The 18,451-nt window shown below is 47.3% G+C and overlaps 1 protein-coding gene and 1 long non-coding RNA gene across 2 annotated transcripts; both read left to right on the top strand.

Moving 5' to 3' along the window:
• The first annotated feature begins 234 nt into the window (after positions 1-234).
• Positions 235-17,344, top strand: URM1 (ubiquitin related modifier 1). The gene is made up of 5 exons (XM_055721093.1): positions 235-322; positions 3,012-3,082; positions 15,215-15,296; positions 16,321-16,369; positions 17,091-17,344. The coding sequence occupies exons 1-5, from the start codon at positions 288-290 to the stop codon at positions 17,157-17,159; spliced, it is 306 nt and encodes a 101-aa protein (XP_055577068.1). The 5' UTR covers positions 235-287; the 3' UTR covers positions 17,160-17,344.
• LOC129736861 (uncharacterized) lies at positions 3,089-7,308 on the top strand. The gene is made up of 2 exons (XR_008733966.1): positions 3,089-4,741; positions 6,595-7,308. It is a non-coding gene; the product is annotated as an uncharacterized LOC129736861 (long non-coding RNA).
• Positions 17,345-18,451: the final 1,107 nt, after the last annotated feature.

Here is an 18,451-nt window from a genome sequence, read left to right as displayed (position 1 = left end):
GGGCATCAGCCCTGAGGAGAGCCTGCACCTGGCCGCTGGGCCCCGGCACGGAGGAGGCCTCCGCGGAGAGGTCTCCCCAGGACCAGCCCGCTCGGTCCGCCGCCCGCCTGCCCCAAGGCCGCAGCGGGGCCCGGGAAGCCCGGCGGGGCCCGGCGAGGCCGCGGCCGCCGCGCCCAGGGCCACCCCCACTCTCGCCGTTGCCGGGCAACGCGGCGCGGCCGGAAGCCGGTGCGGTACTTCCGGCGCCGCCCGCACGCGCCTTCCTTTCCCGCCCGCCCGCCGCCAAGATGGCGGCGCCCGTGTCGTTGCAGGTGGAGTTCGGGTGAGCGCGGGCGGCAGCGGGGACCGGGGGCCCGGGGCCCGGGCGGAGAGTGGGGCCGGGCTGGGCTCCTCGGCGGGGCGGCCGCGGCCCTGAGGCGGAGAGGCTGCTCTGCGCGGCCTGGGGGGCGGCGGCGAGTGTGGCAGGGCCCGGGGCGGCGAGTGCAGCCGCCCCCGGGGCACCGGGCCGGCGCGTCAAGCACCGCCGGGGGGGGCCGAGCACCGCCGGGGCGGCTTCCCGCGGCGTTGCGGGGCGGCCCCGGATCCGCCGTGCTGGGCCGGCAGCCGGCCCTGCCCTGCGCCCCGGCCTGGCCTCGCTGGCGGCGCTGTGCGCTCCCTGCGAGTCCTTCCCTGGCTCCCCTTCTAACCTTTTTTTTTTTAAATATTAAAATTATTTATAAAATCCTTCCACTCGTCTTTCAGCTTTTTTTCTCTCTACATTATGTATTTGTAACTCTGTGTGTTTTCGTGTGTGCGGACACGTGCTCTCACTTTGCTTTGTGTTCCATTCAGTTCGTTGGGTGTGAAACGGCCGGTTCTCGCTCTGTACTGTTTTAGTTTTCAGGTCGTCGTGGCTGTAGCATCTGCATTGCTAACGCTTTGGCGCTGGGACGCTAAAGTGCTTGCAGTGGAAGTCTGTGCATATTTGTGGAAATACTTGTGTCATTTTGTTAAAGCCTCCTTTTAGCAGAAGCTAAAAGGGTGCTATTTATTCGCTTTTTCCCACCCTTTCATAAACACAGAAATGCCATAACCCTTTAAATACCCTTCTCCTTAAGAATCCTTTCCTCAGTCTTTCCCACTTCCAGCTGCAGTAACTCTAATTTTCCCAGAAGAGTGAGATGCATTTTTGCTTCCCTTGGAAATGCATAAATGAGCTCTCTATGTACAAATCACAGCTGAGTTCCTCACAGCTAGCACATCACAGAAGGACCTTATCTTGCAATCTACATTTCCCGCTGTAACAAAGCGTGACCTTGTTTTCATTACATAAAAAAATGTTTTTCATATAATTGTTGTGACTTGTTCTCTCACATGAATCTCAGCTCATGTTAATAATCGCTGCTTCAATTTTCAGATAACTATTTTTTGTGAGCTGGTGGAAGAACACCAACAGAGTGCTCTTTAGGAGAGTTGCTGCATATAAGTAACGCTGCTGAGGGCATAACAAGGGTCCTGTTGTGCTCTTCCATTGCAAAGCCAAGAAAACCTAGTGTGACATTTTTAGATATTGAATTTAAAGGAACTTAGAAATGTCTGGATGTATCTTTGTTGATATTTAGGTGGAGATTATTTAGTTTAAATACTTCTCTATCATGTTGGTTTCCAAGGGATGCGAGGCACTAATAAGTTTCCAGAAAGTAGCTTAATAAGAACATCTTTCTGAAGTAATCCATGTTTCAGTTGGAAGAACATTTTGCCACAATTATATGCCCTTTGAAAATGGGTTGGTCATTTTTCTGCCTCGGTTGAGTATCAAGTGAGTTGAGTTTTTCAGGTGTTTCCTAAGGATTAAAACTTTGGCCACCTTGTTCAGTCTAGAGTCGAGAGCTCACACTGTCTGCTTCTGTGATGCTTACCTTGAGGTAGCGTTCATGTTAATTAGTGTTGTTCCTGCTCACGTGATAAAGTTTTATAATCTTCTGAGTTTGGCCTGTTGCCTCACAGCATCAGGAAAACTAATTTGTGTTTGTGAAGTTCAAGATTTTCACAATTGTTCTCTTTCCAGAAAAGGAATATAGGGGAGGAGCTTGCTGAGGGTTGTAAGTTGCAGTTACAAAAGTTAATTATTTTTTCTAAGAGCCTAAGGAGATTAGGTACCTGGACTCAATTTAAATCCCATTTTTTTAGGACCAGCTCCTGTACTTGCCAGCCTCTGCATATTTTGCTCATGCTTTATCTCTTGTGCTTGCAGAGGCCATCACTTAGTTATCTGAGGCTAGTTCCCCAGTACGTTCTGAATATTGGAAGAGGGATGTTCATCAGGTTGTTCAGTGGAGGAAGACTGGGTATTTATTTATTTTCACTTGAACTTGTCATTGTTGCTTACTCTGCTTGCTTCTCCCAGTCAAGTCCTTCCCAAGAGGGAATGCTTTGTAGTAAGTAGATGAAGAAAGGGTTGCCAGGACTCAAGGACTGCTGGCTCTGCAGCTGACTTGCTGTGTAACCTCACGTGAGTCATTTCTTCTCTCTGTTCATAAGTGGGAACCGGAGGAATGTTTATTCCAGAAGGATGGTATGATTTTTCATGTTTTGTGAAATACCTTGAGACTTCTGGCTAAAAGGTGTTAGGGATGAGCAGTGTTGGATGTAGGGCGGTGGCTGTGATGTTGTTTGAATGGAAGCAGTGCCGATAGCTGAAGGGAGAGGGAAAGCGTTAGGTTAGACACTGCATGGCAGTTTGTAAGTGCATTGAGATGGGAGCCATCTTCCTGTTCCTCTGGGATGATGCCTGGCACCGTGGGGTTCTGGCCCGCGTTGGAGCCTCCTGTATGTGTTGGCGATGGGAGCTGGCAGCTTCCCCTATGAACTTGTGGTTTGAGAGAGGAAAAAAAGACAAAGAGAATCCTGTGATAAATATAGTCTGTGTCATTTGTTTTCTCTGTTGTGGCATCTATGTAAATCGCCTCTTTTGTACTGTCTTCTTTTTGACAATAAAGCAAAATCTCAGTGGTTCATTGTTTTTATTTCAGAGGTGGTGCAGAACTCTTGTTCGATGGTGTCAAAAAGCATCAGGTGACTTTGCCCTGTCAACCAGAACCTTGTGAGTATCAGAACCTGTTAGTTAACTTGAAAGAATGACAACAAATGAAACAAAGCTGGTTGTACAGTAGTTTCATTAGTTGGCAACAAGGATCAATGTATTTTAAAAGCACTTTAGACACGCCATGGATCAGAGAGCTCAGCAGATGATGGTTAGTCCTCAGAGTAAATACCAAGAAGAAACAGTCTGAGCATCTTTCCTGTCCTCTAAACACTTGTGAATCAAGTCCTTCCTTAAGACTTTTGCCTCCCTTCTGGATAGACAGCAGCCTCTGAATGTTTCCATCCAGTCTGCATTTGTCTTGCTTGATACTTGAAACCGCTGATAACCTCCTTTCCCCTTTGTTTTTTCTTGCCTGTTCTGAGGTTTCCAAGAGGCGTATATGTATGTGTGTGCATATATATGTATTGTACAGATATGTGGGTGTGTGTATAGCAATGTAACATAAATGTATTTTATCTACTCATCTGACTTTCAAGTATATGTAATCATTTTGTATTAACCGTGCAGCTGAAAATGGCAAAGCCTAATGCTCAAATGTGTGCTGGTCATCCTGCCTTTCTCTGGTTTGTGATTTGGAGTATCAATACTGAGAAGTGCTGTACACTAACTCTCGTTTCTCCTTATGTGTGTGCATACTTCAGTTACAATGTAATTTTGCTGCAGGTATGTTTTGAATTCTTCAAGTTAGATAGCAATGCTAATGCTTGAGAGTGGGATTATAAACTGAAATAATACAAAGCATCAGGGAATGTTAACAACTAATATCTCATGAATGACTAATACCATAATCTATGTACTGTGAACGTTCAGGCCTGAAATCTCCTTGCCGTGCCTGGAAGTAATTAGAGATTGGTAGAAGCGCTTTTGATGCTTGGACATTAGTATGTATAATTCAAATATAATAGGAGCACTGGAATAGTGTGTTATGTTGTGGTTAAGGACAGGAACTAGGGATCCAGAAACGTGACCTGATGCTGATTTGCTTTGTGAATTTAGTTCTGTTGCTTAACTTTCCCCTGTTGCTAGTGAAGTAGTAGCGATATTTTCACGTATCACAAGAGAGTTCAGCATTAAATTCCAGCACTCTTAAAGCACTTAAGATCCATAAATGGAAGGTAGTAAAAAAATTCCAAAACACTCATTTAGTTGTTTTATAAACTTGGAGGCTGGAGCATAATTTTCCTCAGCATTCTGTAAACTTAAAATACCCACTTATATGTGCTTCATTGATGGTGTTCAAACCATGATCAGATGCTCAAGAAGAAGGGGTTATTACATGAGATGTTTATTTCTGTCAGGGGAAGGAGGTGGGGGATTAATATCAAAGCATGATTCTTCTAGCCCGATGGTTGTCAGCGGTGCAGTTGTATGTGGCCTAATCCATTTCCACTTGAAGCTGCTGGGAAGACTTCTATAGACTTCACTAGGAGCTGGATTTATCCTAAAGAATAAATCTTTCCCTGAAGATCTGACTCAGACTCAAGGTTCAAACTCATGATCTCCGGTGATTCATTCTAGATTCATCTAACACATTATTGCTCCCAGCTTTTCACGCTGCCTTGTTTTTTCAGATGCTGCTACCCCTGTAACAAGAGTGGCAGAATGGACAGTGTGCCCACTTGCCAGCTCCCCTGGTTTGCAGCCCGCTGTTTTCATGTGCGTTGAGTGACAGGGAGGTTTCCGGTTTTGGGTTGGTTGTGGATTGCAGTGGCTGAAGAGCAGACGCTGAATCGCGAAGCTTCTACTATAGTGATGTTTACACCCAGCACAGGGATGGGGTAGGCAGAGGTGGGGTTAATGTCTGACAGTAAGGGGTTGCTGGAGACACCCCTCACAGTATTTCAAGATGAGAATTATGTTGTAGTGGTGAGGAATCAGTAGAATCATATCAGAAACAGATAAATAAGAGATTTGGTAAATTCTTGCACTTTTATGTTGTTCCTAACACCACATATTTTCCTCATTCACACTAAGAAAGTTTAATTCGCCTATTTCTGGGTAAATAAAGATGTACATAGTATGTTCCCTGCTGCCCTCATGCACCCAGAATGACAACGATTAGAGAAGTAAAGTAAAACGGCTCAGTTCTACTCAGTGCATCCTGTTGCTTACCTTACCCTGTACGTTTATTACTTAATACTCTGGGGAGAGATCCGTAGTATGAACGCTGCTTGAAGACCTGCACTTCTAACCCCATTTTAACTGATTTCATTAGCCGTCAAGCTTATTTTTGGCCATTTGGCCTCTCTTACCTACTCTTCCTTTCTACTTTTGTCATTGTCCTCCTTTTTGCAGAGCAGCTGCTTCTCTCTGGGACATTGGGCCCAGCTATATTTTAATTGTTTAGGCATTTTTTACATATCCCAGAGATGAGGGGAGGTGGAAAATTATATAAAGAAATACCTACAAATATCGATGTGAATAAAACAAGCTGTGCTTCATAGTTGATGGGGGCAATGTTCTCTGAGTGATAATAATGTTGTTTGTTTCTTCTGTGGTCATTTCCTTTTTCCTGGTAACAGGCACTAGGTGGAAAGTAGGTGGGTTCCAGATCCAGTTAACTTTTTCAAGATTTGATTTTCTGTCCTTTTGTGATGCCTGGAGATGGGCTCCTGGAGGGAGTAGGAAAGGCAGGAGGAAGGAAGCTGCAAATGGGACAAGAGCAAGTCATGAGGGGTACAGCCGTGTGGTGGGACCTGTTTTTATTATCCAAGAGTTTTTTTGTGTCCTAACATCAGTAAAACAGCGGTTCTTTATTTCCCAAGCGGAGCTGTATTAGACTGCATGTTGAAGTTGCTGCCAAGTAGGAACTTAAAAAGGTGTGCTTTATCTGCCAAGGCAGAGAGATTTACATAAGCCACACTTGTACAGGAGCTGCTGTGGAAAGAAGACCTCAAGTTAAACAAGAATCTTGTCCCAAATTGCTGGCTATTTTGATGATATCATTGATAATGCTGTTAGAGGATCTAAAGGCATTATGCCCTGTTAGCTTATTCTGTGTAAAAACAGTGTGTGTGGGAGAAAGCAGCTGGGGGAATAACGATCTTTGTCACATGGAGAGAGGATTAAATTGGCAGGGAAATCAACTTTATTTCCAAGCATCTAAGAGGCTATTAGAGACAATGGAGCATAAAAGAGAGAAACCCTAAATTAAAAACTGAAAATGTATTTGGCAGCCTCCTCCTGAAACAAGCCACAGTAATTTAACCAAGTGCTTCAGTAATCAAATAGATCATTGTATGACTGCTCTGCAAGTGATGCCGGAGCTCCTTCCTCCATCTCTCTGGGCCTCACAGTGGTGGATTTGTCTATGGCCATGCAAGTTGTGGGATGCTGTTGGAAGGGTAGGAAGTCACTGGCATTGTTTAACCCTTGTAGTCATTTCAGGTTTAGCTCAGCGGTATCATGCTGATGAAGAGTGTTTACAAAACCTCTCTTCTGTGCTGTCTACTGGATGTTGTATGTGGAGGTTGGGGCTGTTTGTAAAGTCTCTGGCTGTTGTGCTGCAGGCTGCTCAGCTGCTGGTCGCAGGCCTCCAAATTCCAGCTTCTCCTGTGGTTTCAGTGATGGGACTTGTGTTTTTGGAGCAGCAGTGACCAGTTTCAGCAGTGATCGCTTGGACCTTCTGGGGTAATCAAGAATTCACTGCATGTTTTGGCACTTACAAATCTGGAAGGATAAATTTTTAATTAGTGTGTTTTGGTAATTGTTTGTGGTTTCCCTTTACCAAAACCCCAGGGAAAAAGCCTGTTGCTAATCAGGGGGGTTTTAGAGGGAAAATTAAAATAATCTGCCAAGTGCTGCTTATGGTAAATCCCCATAGAGAAGAAGAGCATGGTCTGCTCCTCGAGAGCTTTGCTTTCCAGGGGGCTTGTTCTGCGCAGCATGGAGGACTGCTGGGGAGTTGGGAGCATTCATCTCCTCGGAAAAGAGACTGGGGATCTCAAGAGATCAGACCTGTGTTACAGGCAGAATGGCTTAAAAAATTCAGCGTGGCGTGTGTTCAGAGTTGACTGGGGTGCTATGCCAAAACAATGTGCAAAACCAAGAGTGACAGTTGGCATCCATTATCTGTAAGTGCCTGGTGCTGTTGGTAGGTAGTACATCGTGGTCAAGTTACTAATAATCTGGAATATTTTCTTTTATATTTATTGCTCTGTTTATTATTCCTAACATTTTAAAACTTGCTCTAAAGAAAGAATAAAAATACATTTGGTAATGCAGAGGCTTATTAGAAAAATCATAAAAAAACCCATAGCTTTGTGAAATTCATGCAGTCAAATCTTTTTAACCACGGTGTATAGTGCTCGCAGGTCTTGGAGGACTCCGGTTATTCCCCTGCTTGTGCGTCTCTCTTAGGCGGGTCATTATACCTTTGCTGGCCAGGAAAGGGGACTCGGTGGGTTATGCGGGGTGGGACCTCAGGCTGGACTAGCTCAGCCCTGGATCCCGGCTGCTCTTTCCAGCAATCGGTGCGAGCAGCCGTGTTTGCAGCACCAGGAGCCTGGTGTGATGCTGCAGGGCTGCTGCTGCTGCTGCGATCGAGCGGGCGATCGAGCGGTCCCTGCCGCGTTTGCAGCCTTGGCGTGGGGCTAAGTGGCTGGGTGCATGGCTTCGGGTCGCCGTCCCAGCGAGGCCACGCGACCTCTGCGCAAGGAACGAGCCCTTCAGAGGGAGCGGGGACACAACGGCCGCCCTGGCAGGAGCAGTCCCAGCACGAGGCCGCGGAGCTGCGTTCTCAGCTCAGCTCATCCCAACTCATTGTGGAAGGAGCTTCCCAGGCACCGAGAAACCAGCTCTTGTGTGTGACCAAATCCCTGGGATAACAAAGCCTGGCTGTTCCACCCTCCTTCCCAGCCGCTGTATTGCAGTGCGGACACCTAGCAGGATAACCTTTCTGTGCCAGCCCCCCCTCCCTGCTCTCCCTTTTCTCTTGGTGGGATTTGCTGTGCTGACAGCACTGTTCAGAGGGTGGCAGCGGAGCAGGGCTGGGGAGGAGGATCCGGGCCCTTTAAACCGCTTAGCATGCGGTTCACACGGCTCCGGGCCAGCTGTTCCTTTCTCCTCCTGCCCTCACTCGCAGGAGTTGTTTGCTGAGCTCAGAGCTCCTGTGCAAAATTGCTTTTCAAAAGAGCCACTTTCTGCTTAATTAAACAATGAGCCGCCGTCCCTCTGCACATCTGTAAAGCTCCCTCTGCAGCCCCTTTATCCCACAAACTGCTCCATTCTTACCTCCATTCACTTGTAAATCTTACCCCCCCTCTCCTCCACCCTGATCATCTCACTGGCCCTTTCTTTTCCCCTTTCAAGTAAGACTGAGGAGCTTGGAGTATCTGTGGGGGTGGCTGGGTTGGGTGGACAGGAATCGGTTTAATGATGCTTCCCCTATATGAAAGTCTAATTATAGCAAAGCAGATCTGAGCCTGAAAGTGAGAGGCGAGGGCTGGATGCTGTGTGATTTCTGTGTTTAGAGGAATAAAATCATGGCAGTTCCTGAGCCGAGCTGAGACACCGACAAGTCCAGCAGCCAGAGGGTACACCAGCCAAGCTAGGAGGGGGGCAAGGAGTTGACTTCAAGGCGCTTTCTGATCCAGCTGGCAGTGCCAGGGAGAGCCCAGCCCAGGGGATTCCCTCTGCCAGGCTGGCTTCGTGCAGGGCAGTGCCAGGCTGCTGGGGAAGCCCTCTGCACTGGCAGGAGCAGCCACCTTCCTCTGGGGTCTCGGCTCTCACAGCTCACTGCAGTGGTTTGTAATGGTGATAAGGTTTTCCTTTTTAACCCTCGGTGTGCGTGCATACACACAAAACCCAGAAGCTGGGAAAACAGGAGAGAGGGGAAATAATCAGTTAGATGGGTTTCAGCTGAGCTTTATGTCTGCAGCTAGTAATGCATTCTCTGAATTGTCTTCCTGAGCAGTTTAAAAAAAAAATAAAATTAACCACCAACATTCAAGGTTAAGCAGGATAAATGAATGGGAAAGTGATGAGGTGGGATATCTCCTTCATCATTGGGAAGGACAGATTATAGCCAGGGTGATGCAATATCATCTAGCATAGATTGATAGGGAGGAATGAAGAAATGGGAGTTTGGTGCATTAGCAGAAGATTCCTGACTGCAAAAACTATTAGACCATGTCACGGTCTCCTTGGAGTTTGGTAGCAGGTCTACATTGCTCAAGCATCTTGAAATCAGAGCGGTCAAGGCTTGGGTTGGTCTTTTGTTGAGAATAAGTCTGCACTGGCAGTGGGATAAAATCACAGGACCTGTTAAGGAGATGTTATTTTTAATGCCTGGGATTCCCAATCTGGCACTTCGCTGCTGGTGCAGTAGTCTTTGAGGCTCGCCCAGTTCCTTCCTTTCACAATTTTGAACAAGAGGCAAGACCCTGGGCCAGCACTAGTGCTTTGTGATCCTAATTAAAAGAGACAGTTTGGTACACTAGCATTTATTTGGGAGCCTGAAATGACAATAGCGTTGGGTGTTACAGGATTAGATGCTCTGACTTTGGAAATGAGTAGGGATTAGGTTTACCCTGAGAATAAGCTTGGAGTGCTTTGTTTGTCACAGGAGCTGATGGATCTGGAGGCTTGCTGCTGGCTTGCGAGTGGGATTGGAGATCCCTTGAACTTGTGTTCTCCTACCAGCAATCTGCGGGGAGTGGAAGATCTCAAGCAGCGCCTCTCCAGTTCATGAGTGTTGTGATTAAAATCTCAGGGTTGAGAACTGCTGGGTGGTGGCTGGGATCTGAATCTTCACTGCTAACAGGAGGGCTATGAAAGACCCCTGTGATCCCTTCCCATTTTGCAGACACAAGAAAATGGAGCAGAGCATTGCTCTTCTAGCAGAGAAGCAAGAAAAAGATGTCATAATGCAATTAAAAATTACGGAAGCTAAGACCTTGGTGTTTGTAGCAGACAAGAACAGATGAGAGCAACGATTGGGATTCTTTTATGTCTGGCTGTAGTTACCCCCTTATTTTTCCCCTATTACTTAAATCACTGCCCACTCCAATGTGTGGCAGGATTGGCTGGTGCACTTGTCAGAGAAAAAGGATTTTGCTCTTGCTGCAAAATTTTGCCTTGCTGCTCACTCTGCATAGTACTGAACCCATTTGCCTGTGACTCCCATTTATATCAGCGTCTTCTGCAGTTTGTGGCAAACCATCGTCTGCTTCAGCAAATGCATATCAGATGGGAGGCTGGAGGAGTCTGAAGGATCCCTTAGGTCAGGTTTTGTAACAACCAGATTCCTGGAGGGACATCAGATTCAAAAGCAGAGAAGGCATGCACCTGGAGGGGCAGCAGGTACTGGGAGCTGGTTCATCTATTTTAAAAACAAGATGCTTAAGCAGGGAAAGGGGCATACAAATTGTCTTTCCATACATTTCCATGCAGGCAGGGGGAATAATGGCAGAGGAGCGGCAGGGAAGGGGCTTTGTCATGGTTACAGGCCGGTGGCTGAGAATGTGGGTGGAGCAGCGCTCGTCCAGAGTTAGTGACCTCAGTAAATTGGAGCTCAGCCATGGTCAGTATGATAAATGATCTTATTCTGGGTCAAAGAAGTGGTACCCCACAGGGAGGTATCCACAAGGCGGCTAGGGAAAGCGCTGTGCTCTTGCAGCACTGACCCCTTAGTGACCAGTGCTGCATATATCTTATTTATTACAGACCAGACGGGAATTTTTCATGATTCGGCCTTTATAGCGTTCCCCTGTTTCCCTGAAATAAGCTCCCAGTTCTGCAGCCAGTGCAAGAATATGGGTGTAATCACACCCTCTGGGTGCCCTTTGAGGCACTGTGTGCTTCATGTGGGTTTGTATGCAGATTTTAAGGCAGGGGACAGGAGGGTGTCTGGTCGTTGCATGTGCCTGCTCTTGAATCTGTCAGCAACCTGAGCAGCTCCCTGGGAGCCAAGAACAGCATGCCCGTGTCAACTGGTATTACAGTTGCACAAAATCCTTCTGCGTTTCTGCACATTTATCGGTTCAGCATGAGATCCTTCTAGTGCAACACGCAGCTTGGTGTTTCTTACTCAAGGCACCTGGTCTCTCTCTGCACACAGTGAGGGTTCTCTTTGCTGAGCTATCACTGATGAATCTGTCAGGCCCAGGAGGTTTTATTGAGCAAGGAGAGATCTATGGATTTCAGCCCTGGTTTTGAGGGTGGAAATGAATGCAGACACTTGTTCCAGGCAGTGCTAAAATGGATTCTTAGTTGCATTTTTCTTGCAGAGGAAGCTCAGCAGATTCTTCACCAAGGAACAGTTGGGGTTACGCAGAAGATCAGGCCTTGGAGGATACGCAAGAGGACCAAGCAGACTCTGCAGTTCTGTCTGCCACAACCAGGAGTGTTTGTGATGCAGCTGGGCTGAAAATGAGCCGACGCTGTTGGGTTTTTGTATGCACACTTGCTGCAGTTTTTGCATCCTGTCCGCTTGCGTGACAAGCCAATGACTTTGTGTCACTGCGAGCACACATTTCGTTTTCCTGAGCTGTGTGTTTCGCTGGGTGATTTGTTTTATGCATGTATTGTGGGTTTGAGCTCCCATCTGTGCACTTGAACTAAGCAGTTTTCTCAAATGTTTTTTTGTTTTTCTTTTTTTAATTAACTTTAGATTATTTTTCCTGAGAATTTGGAGAGGTTTGATGTACTGTTAGCACAGGCAACAGAAGCTGTGTCTGTATACAAATAAGACAGGGTTTTCCTACCATGTGTTTCAGTCCCTCCTTTGCAGTTTGAGAATATTTCAGCTTTCTTGGCCGGTTCACTCTTGCTTCTCTACTGATGCTGCCAATGGCAAGGACAGTTAATGATAATTAGAGTGGGTTTTTTAGTGTGCATGTTTGTTTGCTGTGAATGAAATGGAGTAGGCTACCAAAAGGATTTCAATTTCATCGAGGCTGTGCAGCAATGATAAAAATACTTCATTACTGGGATGAGCTGGACTTGAGCTGCTAATGCAGGAGTGAAATGCTGTATCATCTCAGCTCTCACCTGAACCTCACTCCTGGGCCAAAATGCATGGTTGCTTTTGCAGCCAAATGGCAGTACACACAGTACAACTGTGTTCCTGCAAATAGCAAATGCCTGTGTTCTGTGATGGGGGCCAGCTTCAGAACCGGCCTGAGTGTAGAACTGCTGCGTCATAGTGATGGTTTAACTTGTCAGCGGATGGGGTGCCTGACCAGGCTGAGATTTTTTTCCTTTCTTATATGTCATTTGTAGAGGACCTGCTGTTTACATAGCAAATCCTCAGCCCAGGGAGCTGGAAACCTGTTAGACCCATAGCATAGTATCAGAAAGAAAATGTCTTAGGAACGTTATGTGTGCAACTGTAAGAGATAAGTGGTTGTGCTATAATTTACCTCTTAGTAAAAAAAAAAAAAAATGATAACATACAGAGTCCTGAGCTGTTGATCAAAACTGCTATTCGAGGCACTGAGCTGCAAGATGGCTTCTCCCCAGACCCCTTGCAATGGAAGTAATCTTGTTCCTTTTCAATATCTTACTTGTGGGAGATGGTTTGGTTGTGGCTCTGGTCATTTTTCATCCTTTATAATTGATTTGTTCTAGTAATATTGGTGTACAGCATGTAGAGATGTGAAGGTGGGGAGAAAAAAATTCAATGCTGAGAAAGCAACCAAAAGTATTGTGTCTTAAGGTTGGCTGTGGAGAAGGGGTCTTAATTTTCATTGCAATTTGGTGCGGGGAAGCTCCAGGCATGCACAGGGGTATCAGGTTTTTTTCCTGCTGTCTAAATTCTTCAGTATGTGCATGTGTGACTTCTGGGGAGGAGTAAATGAATGTTGGCTCAGATGGGGATGAAAATAACATCTTATTATGGAAGGAGTAGGGGTGAGGGAGTCTTCCAGCTCAGCCTCGAATAAATCAGTCCTCTCACCCCTTCGTCCAGGCTGCTTCTAGGTGGCTGTCTTTTATCCAGCTGGTGCAGCGTGTTTCTGTTTAAATGGTCTCTCCTGAAAGGTCCCAGAGGAAAGGGCTGCTTATTCCACGCAAGGAGAATGGTATATCACACAGCTCATTGTTGTGTGCCCTGCCGCAAGTGCATAAATATGAAACAGCTCGCGGGCGTTGCTGTGGTGGGGCTGGTGTCCCCTTTGTGCCCCCCCTCCTTCTCCTGAAGGCTTCTCTCCATCTTTCTTCCTCGCCGGCTTTCATTTCTTGGTGATGGAGAGCAGGAGCCGTTTGGGTGTGAGATCCTGAGGGCTTTACGTTGCAGCAGCATTTTTCACGGGATGGTGAATATAGTTAACTCTTGTTCTGGTGGCTGACCGACCGGCATGGTATATATATACACCTTCTGAGTGGCACGTGCTGTCCCGGGTGCACGTTGCTAGGAAGGTGGTAGAAAATAATCTATTTTGGTAGAAAATAATCTATTTTGTGCTCTTAACTATGTGTCATTACAAGGGAGTCATGGGTTGGCTCCAGGCAGATTACTCTGGCTCACGGGGCAGTTTTAAGGCACAAAGCAGCTCTTTTTGCCCTGATCAGAGTGATCCAGTGCTTGGAAGCAGCAATACCTGTTGTGCTCTGGGCAGCCGTGTGGTGGAACTGGTGTGCTGGGGGGGGAGGCTGCCATCCTGAGGCACTGACGCTCTGGAAAGCGTTTTAGGGGGAGGCAACATAGGGAATCTCAGAGCGTCCCCCTCCCCCTTTCCCCATCTGCTGCAGATGGATATGTCCCCATTGCCTAGTTGATGTGCACCTGCCTACACCAGGGTTGTTCAGCCTTGGTGTGACAGAAGTGATGGGGATAATGCTATTCAGAAGAACCACAGCTCTGCTCTGGGTGGTATCGGTGATCCCATAAAATCCTGGGGTAAGGCAAGGACTTGGAGTCAAGCCACTACATGTGCATTTATTTTTGCTGGTTGTGAAGTAAATACACAGGGAACCGTACACAGGGTTTGGTTTTAGCTCAGAAGTGTGTGTGGAAATTTTCCCCCTGACTATGATGTGCTTACCACACAGACACGGAAACCTCTTCTGCCGTCCCCGTTCATCCTGCAAGCAGGGCTCCAGCCCTCACTGGTGCATTTGTGCCTTCGAAAAGCTTCCTCGCGCCTTGAAAACAAACAAAACTCTTTTGGGGCTTTCAAAAGGCTGTTTAAAGGAGCCCCAGGAGAATAACTGATTGTGGATTCAGAATGATGAAGTGGTTTGTGGAACGGTGAAATATAGAGGCAAATGCAGAAGAACTCCACATTGCAATTTGTCAGCTTCTCTAAACCCTGTAACGGATTATTCCCCCCCTCTGTCGCTTCTCACCTCTCCAATAGGAAATTAACTGATGCTATCACTAAAGAAATTGTTTTTGCCTCACAAAGTAAAATTGATACTATAAAAACCCGCCAGCAGTGTCTCCTCCTCCTTTTACATGAAGACAAATCCTTCCTGTCACCTACTGAAATGGAAAGATAAAGGCTGAGCTTTAATAAAGAAGCTATAAGCACAAAGTGTAGAGGGAGGGAGCAGGCACAGCATGGGGAACATGCCATAGCAGCAGGTGTGACGCCGAGGGATGTTGCAAGTGTCCAAAATACAACTACTGTGGCTGGTGCCTACATGCGTGTTTAATGCATGGTTACCTACACATTTGTGCCCCAGAACTCATGTTTCCAAGAGTTCTCACTGATTTTGGTACTGGTAATGTCTGTCTTTATTTCTTTCAGGTTCTTAGGCTTGCTTGTTTGGACTTTTAAAATCTAATTAAACACATAGAGAGCTAAACAACAATTTGTTAGGCAATAACGGAATGCACAGGATATGGGATGTGTTAAAGAAACCTTAACATCAGCAGTCTCCCGCTGGACTGGCGCTTCAACATGAACTACATTCATTCTTTTGGGATGCATTTTCTGCAGGAAACCTCTTCTGCCAAGCCATGGGGTTTGGGGCAGAGCTCTGAGCTCCCTGGAGGCAGGGCTGCCTGTTAGATGCTGGAAGGGGCAATCCTGTTAGGTGGTTTCTTTGACTGGAGGTTTGCAGCTCTCCCCATTCGTCCTGTGTGTTCCTGATCTACTCTTTTGTGGATAAACAAGCACTTTGTTCTGGCATCAGCTAGGAGCCGTCAGCTAGTTTGTAAACTGCTGTCCTTTCTCCTTTCAGGGGATATCAGAAACCTGCTAAAGTGGATCAGACAGAATCTGCTGAAAGAACGACCAGAATTATTTATGCAAGGGGAATCTGTGTAAGTAGAGCTGTTATGAATCCTCCTTGTGTCTCTCTGTTGAACCCCACGGTTTTTCCTGTTGGTTGCGAGATGCAAAGTAACGACCATGAAAATATGGGCTTTGCTAAAGTGACAATGGGAGGAGTCCCACATTACGCTTTGCACCGTTCCAAGGAGAGTGCCTTTTGCAGCCCTCACCCCAAATCTATAAACCTGAAATGTGAAGCAGGGCCATGTATATATACTACCTCTGTGTTGTTTGTTACTTGGAGCCGTGTAGTGTGTATCCTCAGTTCCAGGAGTTTTTAGCAGGTCTGTCTGTTCCCTGCTGACATCACTGGGGCTGAAGCAGTCAGTCGGAGAAATGCCAACAAATATTTCTTCTGGGAAATGTATTTTTATTGTCAAAATGGGGCCAACCTCGTGGAGGGAGTGGCGGGGGGCGGGGGGGGGTGGGGGGGAAGCCAAGAGAAATGGAGCAGAGTGAGCTGTGCAAGCCATCCCTGACTACGGGGTGGCGCTGGGGGTGTTTAACATTCGTCACGGATCTTTGTGAGCTGAAGCGTGTGCCAGGTCCCCTGGTAACAGGAGAGACAATTGCAGGACACTGAAGATCAAAGAGAGGGAATCCCTTTGCCTGTAATCAGGGGCTCGGAGTGGATCCCCGGGTGTCGAGTGCCTTTGGTAGGGGCACCAGAATAGCTTTCCCTACCTTCACATCGAGCTTTCTGCGCTCGACTGTAGTGCGTGGGTTTTAATTACCTGGCTTTTCTACATCATACGGAAATGTAGTCATCTTAGAGCATCCTCAGGAATGGTACATTTTGATTCAAATGAGCTTTGGGATTGCTCCTGCCTCCCCTGTATTTGCTCTAGAAAGGGCACAGACTGTACCTGTTTCCACCTCCGTGCTAGGACTCCTTTTTCTCTTTGGCTTTATAGGCAGTCAGCTTGTGATCTGTGCTGTAACATCCCTTGTTCTTAACTATTTGTGAAGCTTTTTAGCAGCCCTGTATTCTTATTATTTCTTTCTGTTCTGCAGGAGACCAGGAATTTTGGTGCTGATCAACGACGCAGACTGGGAACTAATGGTCTGTACTCCTTCAGTTTGACTTTCTTTGATGAAAATATTGCTCTGTCTGTACTGTGGTTGCTCTCAGAGAAGCTATTTCTGATTCTTGCCCTAAGCAAAGCATCTCATATTTGAGGGGAAGGGGCAGGCTGGGATCTCCCTCCCTGTGTTGTACAGGGCTGTTCAGAAGCTCAGAGCCTTTTCTCTAACCTGCTGAGTCTCATCAGCCAGCCAGTGTCTGAAGGGAGATCACCCGTTTCCCCCGGCCTCTGGCAACAGGCTTCACACCTCTGGCTGCTAGCAGGTCTCCCCCACACGTGGGGTAAGAGCTCAGTGGGTACTAGGCAGCTTCCCAGCCCCCAGCAGACCGCCTTCACTGGCATGAGGTGGTGCCATAGCAGGGGAGGGCACCCCTGGGGAGATTTCTGCCCCAACAGGCAACTGGTAAATATTGTCCCCTTTCAGCCCACTGTTGTGCTCAGACAACAGACAGACCCTAACTATTTTCCTGCCTCAGGCAACCACCTGTTCTGTCAAAACCCTGCCCAGAAAGCAGTGTGGGATAGTGAACATCAGCTCCTTGTCTGATCTCTCACCCTTGCTTCCGTTATGATGAAAACATCGGTCTATCCCCTTCTGCTCTCCCTAACACTCACCATCTTTTCTATGAGCTGTTTTCTCTTTGCAGCTAGTATTTGGAAATTACATTTAAACCTTTTTTTTTTTCCCTTGGCCTGCAGGGTGAGCTGGATTATAAACTCCAGGACCAGGACAATGTGCTTTTCATCTCAACATTGCATGGTGGGTGAACTCCTGGAAAAACAAGAGGATGTAAATCCACGTCCCTGGGCAAAAAAAAACCAAACAAAAACCTAAACCCACCCAAACCTCTCTTGAACTGCCTGTGCCAGTTTCTGCATCTTCCCACCACGTTCACTTGTTACTAGACATGCAAATAAAGCCCTGTCAGCACGCGGCCTGCTGTCCACCACAACAGCATCCATCTTTTGGTCCTCATTTCACCTCTCCTGACTGCACTTTCAGGTACCCTAAACAAGCAGAGAGCACCTGCAGCATGTGGGACTTTGTTTTGTTGTGATGGGAGGAAGAGGGGTGCTGAACCTGGAGTAGGATGATCTGTCTTTGCTGGTAGTGAGGCATTCTGGAGGAGCTGTGGTGCTGGGAGCTGGTATTCTTTTGATACAATACTTAGTGTTGGTGCAGTCTGTTCACCAGCCATGGGAACGGCAAGATATGAAGTGCAAGGAAACAAAAGGTTACTTTACTAGCTTTTCTGCAAAGTAGTGGACATTACAGTTTCAGAACCCTCTGCAGTGACTTTCCACTTGTTGTGATGTTTATTTATGGGAAGTAGGAGAGGAAATAGGCTTTTTTGGTTTTGTTTTTCTGGTGCCTTATAAATCTTCCATACCTGAGCTGAGGCAGGTTGAAGTACTAGCCCACGAACAATGTCAATTTATAACCATTTGGTTGGAGGGGAAACAAACCCATGCCTGGCCTGAGACAGCACAGAGTGATAAGGGCAGCAAATTATCTTTCTGTCACTGTGATGGACAGAATTGATCAGCCTGCATTGCGTTCTGTGCAGGTGGGGAGCTGTGTTGCTGCAGCCTGTCCAGGGAAGGGCTGGGGCTGGACACCCTGGAAAGAAAGTCAGTGGCTTTTAACCCTTTCCATCAGTGGGAGCGGGAGGCTTCTTACTGCGTGCCCTGAGGAAGTCCTGTGAGTGCAGCGGAAGTGGGTGTGCACAGCTCTGCTAGGGCATGGATGCTGTTGCTTTCCAGAAGTTTCCTCAGAGAAATGGGCTGGCTGGCCTGCTAGCCAGGAGGCCGCGGCGAGAGCAGAGGGAAGGGGTCAGAGAAGATAGCATTGGCGCCAACAGGTCTGAAATGTGCTGCACAAGCTTCTAGGAGTATCCGACCAGGGTTGTCCTTCCTGTGCTCCCCCCTGCCCTGCTCACCTGCATTTCAGCGTGGCTGCGGCAGCACACGGTGGTCGCCGGCAGCAGCGCTCCTGCCTCAGCAGCGGCTCTCCTGGGGCAGAGGGTTCGCCAGTACAGTAAGCTCCATCGGTGCGTGTC

The sequence above is a fragment of the Falco cherrug genome, chromosome 9 (assembly GCF_023634085.1).
Source record: "Falco cherrug isolate bFalChe1 chromosome 9, bFalChe1.pri, whole genome shotgun sequence".
In the NCBI taxonomy this organism is placed as follows: domain Eukaryota; kingdom Metazoa; phylum Chordata; class Aves; order Falconiformes; family Falconidae; genus Falco; species Falco cherrug.
Note: the sequence above shows the minus strand (reverse complement) of the source record. Positions and strands in the feature narration are given on the sequence as shown.